At 28.7% G+C, this 15,446-nt stretch overlaps 1 protein-coding gene across 1 annotated transcript; it reads left to right on the top strand.

Annotated features, from left to right (window-relative positions):
- The first annotated feature begins 341 nt into the window (after positions 1–341).
- On the top strand, positions 342–6,984 carry LOC119616009 (histone H1.5-like). The gene is made up of 3 exons (XM_037972124.1): positions 342–381; positions 6,472–6,905; positions 6,970–6,984. The coding sequence occupies exons 1-3, from the start codon at positions 342–344 to the stop codon at positions 6,982–6,984; spliced, it is 489 nt and encodes a 162-aa protein (XP_037828052.1).
- The last annotated feature ends 8,462 nt before the right edge of the window (positions 6,985–15,446 follow it).

The following is a 15,446-nucleotide window of genomic DNA, read 5'->3' as shown; positions in this document are numbered from 1 at the left end:
AACCAACAGTCGCGAGTTTTTATTTTGTATTATTGGTTTCTGCATCGGTTTTGCTTAACTCTATATTTGATTTTACATATTTTTTGTATGACGATGGTGTCGCACAAAAACTCATTTAGTCCATCCATGACCATACACTATGCATGCATGTTTGTATATATGTACATACATACATATGTATGTATGTACGTCTTAATTGTCAGTCGGTTTACTTGTATGTTTGTCTGCTGACACCGCACTTCCTAAATCCAATGAAAATAAAAAAACAAAAGTGGAGAAAAATAAGCGCCAAAACTATTTGTCATAATGTAATTTGAATTTTTCAAATCATAAAAACTACAATGACGACAATTTCGTCGACATCGTCGTCGAAAACCAAAAGTGAATAAAGTCCACAATAAGTATTAATAATGTATGTCTTGGTAATTTTCGTTCTTTCTTTGCATACGAGTACGATTAAGTACTCTGTTCTATCTATCCAGTGGCTACCAACTATGTCCGTCCATATGTCAATGATGATCAATGTTTTGAATTATTATTTGGATTTATGTTTTGACACTGTCGCATTTAAGTTGTGGTGGTGCTACATGTAGATGGTTTATGACAACATTTGTGACTAGACTTAATAACACAACAAACTATCCAGAGAATATGCACATTATTGTATAAATTTATTGGGTTGGTGCAAAATTATGATATTTTCGTCTCAGTGATGTGTATTGAAACTTTCATGTTTGAATCCTCTTTTGGGATTTTTCAGCAATATGATCTAGATTATGAATGATGATTATACGAAGATATATATATATATTTACGCTGGAATTCTACATAAAAGGCGTTAATTGACATGACATTGACAACATACATACATGCATACATACATACACACATACATACATACATACATACATACATACATACATACATACATACATACATACATACATACATACATACATACATACATACATACATACATACATACATACATACATACATACATACATACATACATACATACATACATACATACATACATACATACATACATACATACATACATACATACATACATACATACATACATACATACATACATACATACATACATACATACATACATACATACATACATACATACATACATACATACTACATACATACATACATACATACATACATACATACATACATACATACATACATACATACATACATACATACATACATACATACATACACACAAAATTTAAAGGAAATTTTCTTTATTATGTTGAATTTTAAAGCTGGCCAAATCATGCACAAATCTTTAAACGTTTATACATATTTTCTATGTGTATCAAAATGCGTACAAATTTCACCTAAATTTTAATCAATAAAGAAATTTACTTTCTTACCAACCCAATCGATATTAATGAATAGATAGACTGCGAATAAACGGAACCAACTGTTTGCAAACAGTGGCTTTATGTTGTTACAACAAACTTCAAGTTCACCGTCTACAACTGGTGAATTGTTGATACATTTTCAGTCGTACTGTTAAAGGACTATTTTATGCGATTTGTAACTCGGCAAATACATATGTATATGTATGTAGTACATACATATGTATATGTACATATGTATAATATTTTTAAAACTATCATCAAAGGGTTTTATTTTATGTACATTATTTATTCCTTATATTACATTTGCATTCACCTATACAAACATACATATATACACAGTTACTTATTTATGTACATATACATAAATATGTATACTTAGAGAATCGTGCATCTAGTTTATACAAAAATATGATTTATTAAGTGTTAACAAAGAAATTTTAATCCATTGGCTACATTAACACATTTCATTTCTCATTTCATGGTGTGTCTCCTAGAGGAATACCCACTCGTACAGACTGTACGAAAATGACAGTTATAAGCAGGAAAACCAAAATATGCAAATGCATGTTTTATATAGCGCGTCTTATAGACTCATGATAAGATTTTACACTTTTCAGAACAAATTAAGAATTTTGGCATATTTTTAATATTTTTGCATGTTTTTCCTAAAAGAGCATAATTTTACTCTTTTATTGCATATTTTGAGATTTTGTACCTTATTTTCTAATTTTTGTATTTTTGTTTCAAAAAATTTATTGAAAAATTTTAATTATAAAATTTTACTGCTTGTTTTACAATTAATGGCACAAATTAGTCTTATGAAATCCTATATTAATTTTTTTATTAGATACAGATTAAATTCTAGATCGGACGCTAAACTGACAACTTTGGATTTCATGAGACTAACGCATTTTTTTTGTATAAAAATCTAGTAACGACATTAATTGGATTCTATGGCAGAACCGATTAAAAAAACAGTTTCGAAACTTTGAATACAATTGGAAGAAATTCGTCAAACTTTGTCGTTTGAAATTTATTTGGTTATCTGAACGTTAAACTGAATCTTGTCAAAAATTAATATGATAATTGTCAAAAATTAAGATGATATGAATTATTAAAAACAAATATTGTATGGTGGAATATGACATGAAATATTGATTATTTAATTACATTTTCAGACTATTTAAGCTTTTCAATTTTAAAAAATAACACTGTGATACAAAAGTGAGGAAAAATAAAATGTAGGGGTGCTCATATACATACCAATTCCATTTCGTTTTTAGTTTTCCACTACACTTCGTTAACTTACTTTTTAAGAATAAAAGATGTGAAATAGCAAAATTTTTGAAGTTTTAACTTTTAAAATCATAAGTTTGGTATTTTTCAGCCCATTTTCAAAAGAAATCTAATATTTATGTTCAAATGTCTGAGTTACAGTCGTTTAAGTAAAAAACTTACACTTTTTAACAAAATGTTTAAAATTTATATAATTTCATTTCAACTTTTAATCTTTAAAAATTTAGTTGAGTTGAAAACCAAAAAATTAAAATTTAAAAAAAAACCTATAGCATTTAAGGGATCACATAATATAAAAATTTAAGAAAAATGTACGATATATTTATCTCTTTTATTTAATTAAGGTTTTTTTGAGGATATAACGTTTATGTGATTACAATTTTTTTTCCAATTCGGTAACTATGGGAAAAATCTTTTAAACTGAAATGTATGTGTTTTAGGACTTCTCTCAGGAAATCCTTTGATTTTTTAAGTGACTACATTATTGACAATATTATTAATTATATTTTATATATTGCCATAGAATTGCCAAATGCTGTGCATAATTTACCTTTAAATTATTGTTTGATTGTGAGTTTTTTTTGCTTATCTATGCATTTCACATACGTCCAGTAGTCATTCATTTTTTCGTTTTTTTTATTTATTCATTCAGTCATACTTTACACATACAAACGTGCTTAAATATTTGTATAGTATGATTATATAGATATTCAGATATTATATTCCATAAAACCAATTTTGTAATAAAATTGCACGAGACTGAAAATTAAAATTGCATTTTAATAAGTTAATCCATGCGTGCGCGTATAACGATCAAAAATATCCAACAGCAAAAAATTAAAATCATTTGTATGTGTGTTGGTATTTTATATTTTAATGAAAAAATAAGTATGTATAATGGCCAGAATGAAAAATATAAACAATAACAACAACTACTACTGCCAAAGCAAAACCAACGAAATTTACTAACAACAACAAACAATTAAATAAAAAAAAGTTCATTTAATTATTTGACCTCTTCGTTCATATTTTTCTTTTTTCAGGCCTACAGAATCTGTATCTGCATAGAAAACATTCCAGTACATGGTACGAGTAACTCGATTTTTGGCCTGTATTTTTCAATTTAATTCCAATGATTGTTGCCATTCGCACTCACGTATTCATACATTCATTTATTCTCGCACTTTTATTTAAAGCATATAGTGGTAACAACATTTACACCTTCACAGAACCCTACAGTTCAGAATGACTGTCTCGAAGTAGTGAGAGTAAAGCATCGTTCACAATGTTTTGAATGAAAATTACTCTAGCAAATTGTATTTCATTTCATCAGTAATATTTTAAATTTGACTATCCCGTTTTAATTCACTGCAAAGTGGTGTACTCTATCATTGTGAACGTAGCTTAAGTCACACTTCATACGATTGCAAATGGACAATTGGCAACAGATTTCTTCAGGAGGATTAAATAACTATTTTCCAAGGTACATCAGAAAATTTTTAAATTATATTTACTCTAGATTACCTAGTCATATCATATTGACGATTGACTTTCCTATTTTCTATTACAACGAGTGTCAAACATATTTATATGTCTGAATCAAAATTAAAAAAAATGCAACTGACTCTTTATGAAACTACTGGTATGTGCTGTTAATTTTCCATATATTTTTCAGGAGTATATTTGCAGTTGAATATGTATGTATATATCGGTACTTACATACGTATATTCTTTAGGGTAATAACTTTTTTACAATTTTTTCAAACGGGCCTTTTCCATTCCACATAGAGTATAAAAAAGTACGTAAATTATATAACTTTTTCCCGAGCGTTAAAAAAGTTTTTGCGACAAAAACCTTTAAGTTTTCGATATTTACTCTAAACCTAATTTTAAATTTATTAATACAAAATCGAAAATTTTTGCATGTAGATTATTATATAAAAAATTTATGCAAATTTGTTTGTAAGAGGTTTCTGGAAATCGATTTGCCGCGAAAGGTTTTTGCACCAAAATGACCCGAGAAAACTGTTTTATTGGAACACTACTGGCTACCACGTAGTAATAGGGCCTAATTTTGGTTATTACCCTAATGTACATACATACATATTGTAGTTGTAAAATAGTTACATGTATGCATGGGTAAAGGTGTTTGGATGATGCTCTCCTTTTGATAATGATAATTGTTAATTGTCGAATGAATTGTTTTACTCGGTACACGGTTCAGTTCTAGAATATAAATTTGGTAATTGAATTATTAAATACAGTTAAACGATGTGAAATGAAAATAATACTCGTACCATTTAATGAAAATATTTCTAATGGAATATTCAAATTGTGAAAAATCGTGGTAAACTGTTAATAGATTTTTCATTTTTATTATTTTAATGTCCATTTCATGTATTATTGTTATAATTATTTTAAAAATATTTTATATGTATGTGAATTGTATGCTTTCGTTGTTTATTAAATTGTAGAATATTAAATATTAATAAACTAAATTTTGATTAAAGAAGTTAATTAAACTTCTCTCTAATTAGAAAGCCAACATACAACTTCTCAGGTTTGAATAGTTTTTATGTTAATAGTAAGCTCTTAATAAGTTGATATCGATCATTTACATCTTAAAGGATATTACTCAAAAAGCATAGCAGAGCTTTATAGAAAACAGCAAAAAGTTACTAAAATCGGACTTATGCGCCCAAGAGGTCCAAGTCGTATCTCGACAACATTCTTCTATACGCATGCGAAATTATACGTTGTAGCTCGGAAGCCCATTAAAACGATGAGACTGAAGTATAAACTGGAGGGCTTTGACTCATTTTTATTTCATAAATAAATTTTTCGTGTACTGTACATACCTGAAGATCTATTTCAGGATAAGGATTGTTTAAGGATCGAAATAAATAATCTGTAAACGAATGTGTAATTGTTGTGATTGTTTATTATCTTAAGGTAATTAAAGTTGCAAGAACCAGAATTTAAATTTATAAAAATGAGTTTCAAATGCCTATTAAAATTATATCAATGATGACAAGTTTATCTAAAAATTATAATGTGCATCACACAGAAAAATGATTGGTTGGAAATCGGTCACAGTTGCAATTATTTATTTACTATAAAAGAATATTAGTTGTAGTTATTAAAAAACAATACTTTCAACATATTTTATATAATTACAACTGAAAAAACAAAACTGTAATCGAACTAAGGTTCGCCTAACTATACATTCAGTTAATCTAACCAACTTGAGCTTTATAAACGGTTATTTTAATTATGTCATTTAGCAAGACCGAATTAAATATACAATTATTTGCTTCAATTGTAAATATCAGTACTTGTAATCACAATTTTGCTTACAACTTTTTATTAATGCCAAGCATTTGTTTTTAGTTGTGACATCCACATACTTCAATTAAAAGTATAGAAAGTTCGGTTATATTAATAAAATAGAGAATAATTCGGTATTTCCAACCGAAAAAATCGATATTTATTACAATAAAATCTAATTCGGTATTTCCAATCGAATTCAATATACAAATGGTTAGTTTACTTGACATTTAAAAATATTTAGTACTAAAATAATAAAGAAATAAAAAAGAACAAACATTTACAAATAAAATAAAAAATTTTAAATAAATAGAAGTTTTGCAGATTTTTAAAAGAAATTGTAAGTAAAAATTCTTTTCATGTATGAAATATGAAATAAACATCACATGTTTAATTTCAGAACGCTGTGTGTCCATACCTACAAGCATTTTTTAAATATTGATAGTCTTAAATTTCAAAGAAAACCGAAAAACCGCTGTCAAGCCTGGTGATAAGGAACAAGAGAAGAAGGCTTCGGCTACTACTTCTGCCGCTCGCAAAAAGGAAAGTGCAGCAAAGCCGGATCAAGCTAAAAGATCTGTTGCTGCTACTAAAAAACCAGTTGTCAAGAAAGCCTCTCTTGCACAGAAAGTTGCCTCTAAGGCTAAGCCAAAAACTAAGAATACCAAAAAGAAGGCTGCTGCTGGTAAGAAGCACAAACTCTCCTCGAAGGCTAAGGCTGTAGCTTTGCTAAAGCCTAAAAAGGCCCAGAACAATATTATCAAGGACGCTTTAAGTACCCGTGTACGCAAAGTAAGAACAAACGTACATTTCCGCAGACCTGCGACCTCGAAAGTGGCCAGCAACCCCAAGTACCCAAGGAAGTCTGTACCCAGAAATCGCATAGACGTTATGGTAAGAAAATCGAAACTATTTCTTTTAAAAGATTTTTTAGAAAAATCCGTTGTCCTGTTTTCAGATACTGTACAGATAATGTTTGATACAATTTCCTCGTGCATTTGTATGAGGGCATAATTTGACCATGCAGTTAACAAAAATACAGGACGAATTTAGTAAACAAATTTCAAGATTATTTCAAACATCAAGATGTACATATTTGCATTTATTTTAAGAAAGCGGTAAACTGTATATATTAGTGCAAATTGTTTGATGATGTAGCCAATCACAAGAAAAATATAACAGCTTATCACATATCTCTGCAAAATATGTATATATTCAAGATGTATTCATATGTTCATATATGTGTAATTCAATTTATCTATAATATTTATACAATAGTAAATAAACAGTAAAAATAAACAAATAAACAAAAAAACATAAAAACATGTATTTTAATTGGTTCTTAATATTGATAGTTTCGGTTCCTATGACCGAATTGTTTTTAAAAATTAGTAGTTACGCTAACTAAAATTTCCCTGGCTTCAATTGAAAATTCGGTAGTAACAACCAACCTTTGTTCTAAAAAATAGTGTTATGGAACGAAATTTTCGATAATTACAATAAATTTTTGTGGAAGTACATGCAACCGAACAAATTCGATTGTAAACAAATTCGGTTGTGACAACGAATCTGTTTTCTCTGTGCATGGACGTAATCTTTACTCTTTTATTAAAGGCCTAACTATAATATGCTTAAACAAACTGATGTCAGCTTAAGCGACTGTGCGAATACATATAAAATGTATGTGACAAACTATAATGTACTTAAGAGAGTTTCGTCAAGTTTCGTCAAATTTTATTTGCTTAAGCAAGGAGCGATACTGACAGCACATTACGTACGGAATCAATTGTTTGTTTATTATACACAAAGAAAATAAAGAAAAAAAATGGAAAGCTACAAGTAAATTAATTTATTTCAATAAAATATTTTGAAATATGTATTTTTTTATTACGTGTGTCACATAAATGTGTAAATGGAGCTAAATTGTTTTGAATACACGTAAGTACATTATAGCCACCTAAAAGTTTCCTCGGATTTTCTTAATCATTTGAGAGACTTTTCGTTCGATTTTTACATTACCTTAAGCAAGCTTATGCACATTATAGTTGGGCCTTAACAATCATTTCCATTTGTAAAATATCAACAAGTGTTTCTTTGCCAACAAAAACAATATCGTCAAGATACTTTATTTAATCTTTATATGTATACTTAAGCGCACACAAAATCAACTCCAATATTTAAGTGTTTTTTTTTTTTTTTTTTTGGTTCAATATTCTTAAGCTTTTATGGTGATATTTACGATTCCACTTTACTAAAAATCATGTTCCAAATTACATTGACTATTTAATAAACACAACAATTTTCATTAAGATATTTTTTATGCACTACACAATGTTCAACAACAGCACAACCAACCGCACAATCACATCATTTTAGTTGGCAACTATTTTTCTTTCCCCCACCGGCATATTTGCCGTGAAACAGAAAGTGGAATTGCAAAGAAACACACTTACCAAGATACATACTTTTCTCCATAAACTTAATATTGAATCACCGAAGAAAAAAAAAAAAAACGAAAAATAAACCTGCAACATCACCTTCACAAAGACCACCACCATAGTGGATATTGGCACAAACACTCTCACACACCCACTGTATTCTGATATAAAAACATACACACATCCTTCGCTTAATACATTTAGACAAACATCCCTACTACAGACTCAGACATACAATGTTGAAATCAAAAGTTTTTTCATTAAAATATAAAAGCAACAACAAAGATACATACATACAGATACAAATACTCGTACAAAAAAAGTAAGATTGCAAAGTTTATTTAGGTAGCAAATATTTTTACGAGCTCATTATGGGCCATTTCGGCGATTGTTGTGATCCTTTTATGCGCTTTCGAATGACTTTAAATGATTATGATGCTATTTTGTCTGTCGCCACTGAAACGCCCCGATGCACGTTAGTGGTTGTTGCTTTAGTTCTACTAGAGAGTTTATAAATGAATGAATGACAGACTGACAAACTGAACGGTTGTTGCTTATGTCGTTGTTATTCTTAGCAGTAGAATATATATGAGGTCCATTCGAAAAGAAATTCAAAGAGTGGTGGCCTCTAATGAGATTTTAAAGAAATTTTGGTTCTGATGGAACCTTTAATCGGTTAATAAGAGTCCTTGTATTTAAAAATGCTGCTAATATGAAAATTACTCCTTCAAGTTAATATATTGATTAATTAGATATGAATATCTCATCTAGAAATAAATAAAACAAGTCAGAGTGCAACATTCAGCTATGCCGAGTCTTAGATACCCTCCACCTGTAAGCTACTTTTTATGAAAACCCTTATAAACGTATTTAATAAATTGTGAAAGTTTAAATTGTGGTTCCGTGATAAGGAATGTACACCTTTTGTGGAGATATGGCCAATTATTGGCCAATCCGAACAAAAGAATGATTTATCGATAAAAAAACACACTATGTCGGATTTTATCCGTATATATTATATATTATGGAAATGGGCCTTATATGAGAACTAAGACCAATTATGCATTGATCCTAATTTTTTTTTTAAGATTTCTTATATACACAAAATATACTTATTCCGATATCTTTATTTATCAATGAAATATGCGATTTTCTGAAGTGGATCTTATATGACAGATATGAACAATTATGGACCGATCCGAAAAAAACTTATTTATATAGCCTATTTTTAAAATATCTTTATTACTTAATTGGATATTTGCATAAACGATTTTCGGAAGTGGTCCTTACATGGGAGCTGTGACTAATTATGGACCGATCCAGAAAAAATTTCGCAGGGTGTTTTATATCTACTTGAAACACATTCATGATGAATTTTATACCGATATCTTCATTCTGTTATGTAATATGTGCGATTACGTGGTTATCGGAAATGGGCCTTATATGAGAGCTATGCCCAATTATGGACCAATCCGAAAAATATATTGCAAAGTGATATATGTATACACAAAACATATTTATGTTGAATATTATTTCAATATCTTTATTTCTTAATAAGTTATTTGTATTGAAGTATTTTTCGATCGACTCAGAATTTCATAAGGATCCAGAAAATATATACTTTGTTGAGTCTCAGATGAATATTTCTTGGTGTTACACACGGAATGACGGAATATATATACCCTCTATCTATTATGAAACCCAGAAAACTTAAAAGGATACCCAAATTTTTATTATCTACTGAGTAGTTTTCTATATACTATGTAATAAAATGGCCCTTGCTCCAAATGCTTAAATTTTCAAAGCACGATGCAGGATGTACTGAATACAAGGTGACACCATAAGCCCAGCATAGCGTTGCTTACAAGTTTTTATATGTACATAGATTTGTATACATGCTTGAAGCGTACGGTTGTCAAACTCCATATAACAAAATTTTACAATCGTTCGTTTGATCACAGGTGTTGGTACCTTGTTAAGTATGCCATGCTAGGTAGTAGTGGATCTACTCTTATCACGACTAAAGAGACAGACAACCGAGTTTGGTATTAAGTACTGGTAGCGGGGTCGATTTCCAGATATGACAGTATGACTCCGGCTACATTTCTGGTACAAAAGGATTAAACACGCAAATGGAGAACTAGAGCAGAGAAATTTAATAGAGGACATTTAAAATTTAGTTTTATCCATTCAACAGTCTCATTTGAAAACATGTTCCTTGATAACTCAGATTCGGTGCCAAATGTTTGATTTAAAAAACTTTTTAACATGACTTCGAATCAATAAGGGTACAAGTTTGTTGAAATTAAGTTGGTGATGTTGGTGTGATTTTGAGTATAAATGTGTGTATGTGTATATTTTAAGTTCTTTATAGTTTTTGTTCTGTTTAGTGTTGGTGTATGAAGGTGATGATGATGAGTGCGAGGACGAGTAATATGACGAAACCGGTGGAAGGCAGCATGTGATGGTGGGAAATGAGCTAAGTCACTACTTTCAGCTGCTGGCAATGAAACTTTAGTTGCCAAAGCTTTTGTTAGTTTTGTATATTGTTTCTGTTCCTATATGTTTCAGTTTTTCTTATTTTATATTGTGGGAAATGTCGCCAAGGATACAATCCAGCCAGCCAACCATCTAACAAACAAACAACCAAATACTTTACAAATCCATATTTTAAGCATCCAGATAGTTTTTCTTTTGTATTCGTATGCGTTGCAGCTAAGTTTATGTTCTTAAAGGATGTGCGATTGTAGAAATGTTGAATTCATTCCTTCTCCTTTCTTTACACTGTTTAGTGTAAACATATTCCTCTTACGTTTTTCGTTTTTTTTTTTTTCGAATTATATTCTTGATATGTGGTTTCTCATATTGTATTTAAGTTAGAATGTGTGCAAGTTCCTTTATTATCAAAAAAAAAAGAAAAATGCAACAAAAATATTGTTGTACGATATTTATTTAGAAGGGATACAAAGTAAATTTCTTAAAATAACTTCTTTTTTCTTGGCTTCCATGAGAGTGTGTAGCAAACACAAACACTTGTGTTAGCAAAGTTTTATTTGGTTTATTTATTGGTTATTTAACTCGGAAGTGACTTCATTAAAAATGGTCTAAGTTTGACAAATGGAATCTCACTGATGTAATAAATGTACGAACATAATTACATTTTTCTAATGTCAATTATTTACATGAGTTACATAAGTATAATATTTTGTAAACTTTCCTTAAAAACTTAATAGTAAAAAACAATTTTCGATTATAACATCTTTGAACAGCTTATCGAATTTTAAATAATTGTAATAACTAATAAGGGGTTTCAAAACCTTGGTAAACCATGTATCAAAAGTGTATCCTGAGCAATGCTTGGAAAGAATGAATTCTATTTGGAATTAATTCCCTTATATTTTTAATTCGGCTTTATATTTTTGAATGTACCATTCTTTAAAATCATTGTTTGAATTTAAATTCTCCAGCTGAATTCCTTGGCTTTATATTCCATTGAATTAATTCCTAAGAGAATTCATTCTTTATAGGAATGAATTCAATTGAATGATCATTCATATTTGTTTAATTCCTTCTATTACAAATTGAATGAAAGAAAAAAAATTTAATTCAATTTTTAATATACAGAATGCTTTTGAATTATAAAACAAAACTTTCATTCAATCTATTTCAAATTGAATGGTTGAAAAATTTTTAAATTCAATTTGTAATAGATTGAATTCAAACTAAATTTATATCATTCAGAGGGAATTTAGAAATCAATAGGAATTGTTGAAATTTATGTTAATTCAATTTGTAACAGATTGAATGCAAACAAAATTAATTAATTCAGAAGGAATTTAACATTCTATAGGAATTAATTCATTAGAGAATTAATTCAACTACATCGAAAGCTTTAAGAATTAATTCTAGGAATTAAATCAAAGGGAATGAGTTTGAAGAATTGTTAATTCTTTAAAATATAACTCAATATCAAAAAAAGAATTAGGGAATGAATTCTTTTAGAGCTTTGATCCTGAGGATCAGTGTTTTTTGGAATTTGATGTTGGCACAAGTTTCAAACGATGCCTTGTTATGTACTGAACAGGGAAAAAATAAAATTTATATAAGCAGATTGGTATACTTAAAGGGGGTATAAGTAGTACCAGTATTATTGTAAGTCACAAATATCAGCACATTAAAATATATCAGTAAAAGAATAACGCTTAATCAATTGAATACTTCATTAAATACAAAGTAATCCTTTTTAAACATATTTTACAATCAAATGTAATAAAATACATTTTTCAAATACTTTCATCGATATTTGTTTTCATTTTTAACCGAAATTTAATGTTTCAAAATTTTTGGTTCCGAATTTTTTTATGCAATTGAGCATATTATTGAGTTTTCGAAGCCCCTTCTTTAGATATAATCAAAAATCTATTCAATACAAACTTCCAAATGAAATATTTATCTCCTTATTTTTAACTAATATATCAAAATGGAGTACTCCTTTAGATTTTACGACCTAATATTAAGATTATTAAGTCACATCATTCCAAATGTTGTAATTTTACTTACTTAATGGACTTGACTAAAGGGCATTAAGGCATTGCCGCCATATGATACTCTACACCAATGATTTTGTTAAAAATGCTGATTATTTTTTTTAATAATATTTAAGTTAATTTTTACCTTAATTCAGAAATATTTTAACAATTTGTTGGAATTGGGATTTAGGGCAGGAGGTTAATATGATCCTATCCTTATAAATTTTGGTAGAGAAATTTACATCTACATTAGTCATTTATGCAGAATATCATCGTGATATTAGCGTTTATAAGTGAATTTTGACCATCAATTCATTTTCTGAAGGGGACTTTATATGGGGGATAAGGTAAAATGAGGTCTGATCATTACGAAAACCTTCAGTATCATTAAGACTTATAAAAAACTAAGTTTTGCTGATTTTTTAAGTGATACATGAACATTTAACATATTTATGATCTCAAAAGCCCTATTCGGGCTGTAGAGTGCTCACAAGGTTTACATGGACACACAGACGGACAGATAGGCGGACGGACGGACATAGCTAAATCGACTCTGAAAGTGATTCTTAGTCGATTGGTATACTTAAAGGTGGGTGTAGGAGCAATATTTTTGGGTGTTACAAACATCAGCATAAAGGCATAATACCCTCTCCACTATAGTGGTGTAGGGTATAATGATTTTAAGTGATTCCTAAAAATTTAATTTTAATTTGAAACTAGTTTTGAAGACATCCTAAATATTCATGAATTTTAAAATAATTTTAATGTAGTTTCAGAATACATATGTACATACGTATTACGTATAAGCTTTTTAGTATAAATATGTTTAATGATTCAAAAATGGCTTTAAACTTAAAAATTTTTTAAAGCTTAAAAGCTCGTTATTAATAATGGTTTTAAAATAAACTTATTAAGTATTAAGTGTCCAACAAAAAAAGAACTTCCAAAAAAGCAAAAAAGAAGTAGAATTTACTGATTGGAAGTACTGAAAAAGACCTGAAGAAGTGATGATTTTAACACAGGCTTGTCATAGGAGGGATGTTCTTTTTATTTGATTCCAAATTCCCTACTTCTGAAGTCATTCTTAAAAAGTAAATGCTCTTTTTTGGAAGTGAAATTGTAGTATTGTAAAATACATAAAATATAAATTTAATGGAGAAAAACTGCATTTTTAGTTTTTCATTTCGTGATCTTTTTTAAAGGACTTCAAATTTTAAAAAGCACATTTTTCAAAAAATTTTTTAAAAATAGTACTGATAAAACAATGTCAAATTTGATGTCAAGCGAACAAGAAGAGTTTTGCTGTGTTACCCAGCAAAAAGTCGGTTATGGGTTGTACTTACATAACCACTTACTTTTCAATGACTGTATTACTTAAAAGTACTCTAGTAATGACTTTCTTTTAATCTGATATAGAAGTACTTTATTTTCGGCTTTTTCATTTTGTTTGTACATTTTATTTAATTGCGTTTTAAGAATTGTGTTTTACAAATAAGAAAACAAAATTAGATTTCTATGTGAAAACCATTGAGCAGTGAGTAGAACATTTGACTAACGAACCGAAGTCCCTGATTCGTATTCTCGCAGGCAATTGCTGAAATTGCAAGTATATCTTTAACTCCCTATTTGTATGCGAGCGTGGAAGTACTTGCCTCTAATGACATCACCGTGTTAACATAATGAGTTTAAATGCTAAAGTAGAAGTAGTGAAAAGAGGTTTTATCAGCTTTTTAACTCATTACTTTTCAAAGTAAGTTTTTCTTGGGTTATTTTATTTAAAAGGATAATTATATTTATTTGTTGGCCATATTTACTAAGATTACAGAAATTTATAGTATATGGTCCGATATTTAAAACAACAACAAAAAAATAACATTAAACCTTTAAAGCACTTGGGTCCAATATAACACCAAAGTTCAATAAATCAATTTAAATAATGCTCTATATAATTTTAAAAATTTTAAAGAGTTAATTTTATTTTAAACATCGGACCATATACCATAAATTCTTTTAATTTTAGTAAATATGGCCAACAAATTAATAATATTTCGATATGTTTCAATGAGAATTTCCAAATATTTTCCACATTTCCTAATCAAGTGCTCTGAGACACGTTAATGGCCTGAGGAATTTTTAATAACTTTTACTTTTTTCAACCAATTTTTGTGTTCTATATCTTTTTGAAATACATACTAAAGGTATGTGCATTATGGTTCTGAATCAATAATATGTAAAAATATTTACCTACTAGCAACATTTATCATATAAGATCAAAATATACTAAGTATGATCTACCGCGATCAGTTCACGTTTTTGGGGAAAGCTGTTGTAATTCCGTTTGACTTAATATACATTTTGAAGAACAATATTAGCTTTGTTTTGATATACTAAGCTGTTCTATTATTTACCGTTCAGACGTTATAGCTTTATAGCAAAAAATCTTCAAATTTTGGTAATGAGTAATCTAG

This window comes from Lucilia sericata, unplaced genomic scaffold (genome assembly GCF_015586225.1).
Source record: "Lucilia sericata isolate MDLA Ls3-8-SP2 unplaced genomic scaffold, ASM1558622v1 Contig000052F_arrow, whole genome shotgun sequence".
In the NCBI taxonomy this organism is placed as follows: domain Eukaryota; kingdom Metazoa; phylum Arthropoda; class Insecta; order Diptera; family Calliphoridae; genus Lucilia; species Lucilia sericata.
This window is presented reverse-complemented; position numbering and strand designations above follow the sequence as displayed.

Coding starts and splice junctions, on each gene's coding strand:
- LOC119616009 (XM_037972124.1), top strand. CDS start 342: ATGACGACAATTTCGTCGACATCGTCGTCGAAAACCAAAA. Junction 382..6,471: donor ATCGTCGTCGAAAACCAAAA/GTGAATAAAGTC, acceptor TAAATTTCAAAG/AAAACCGAAAAACCGCTGTC.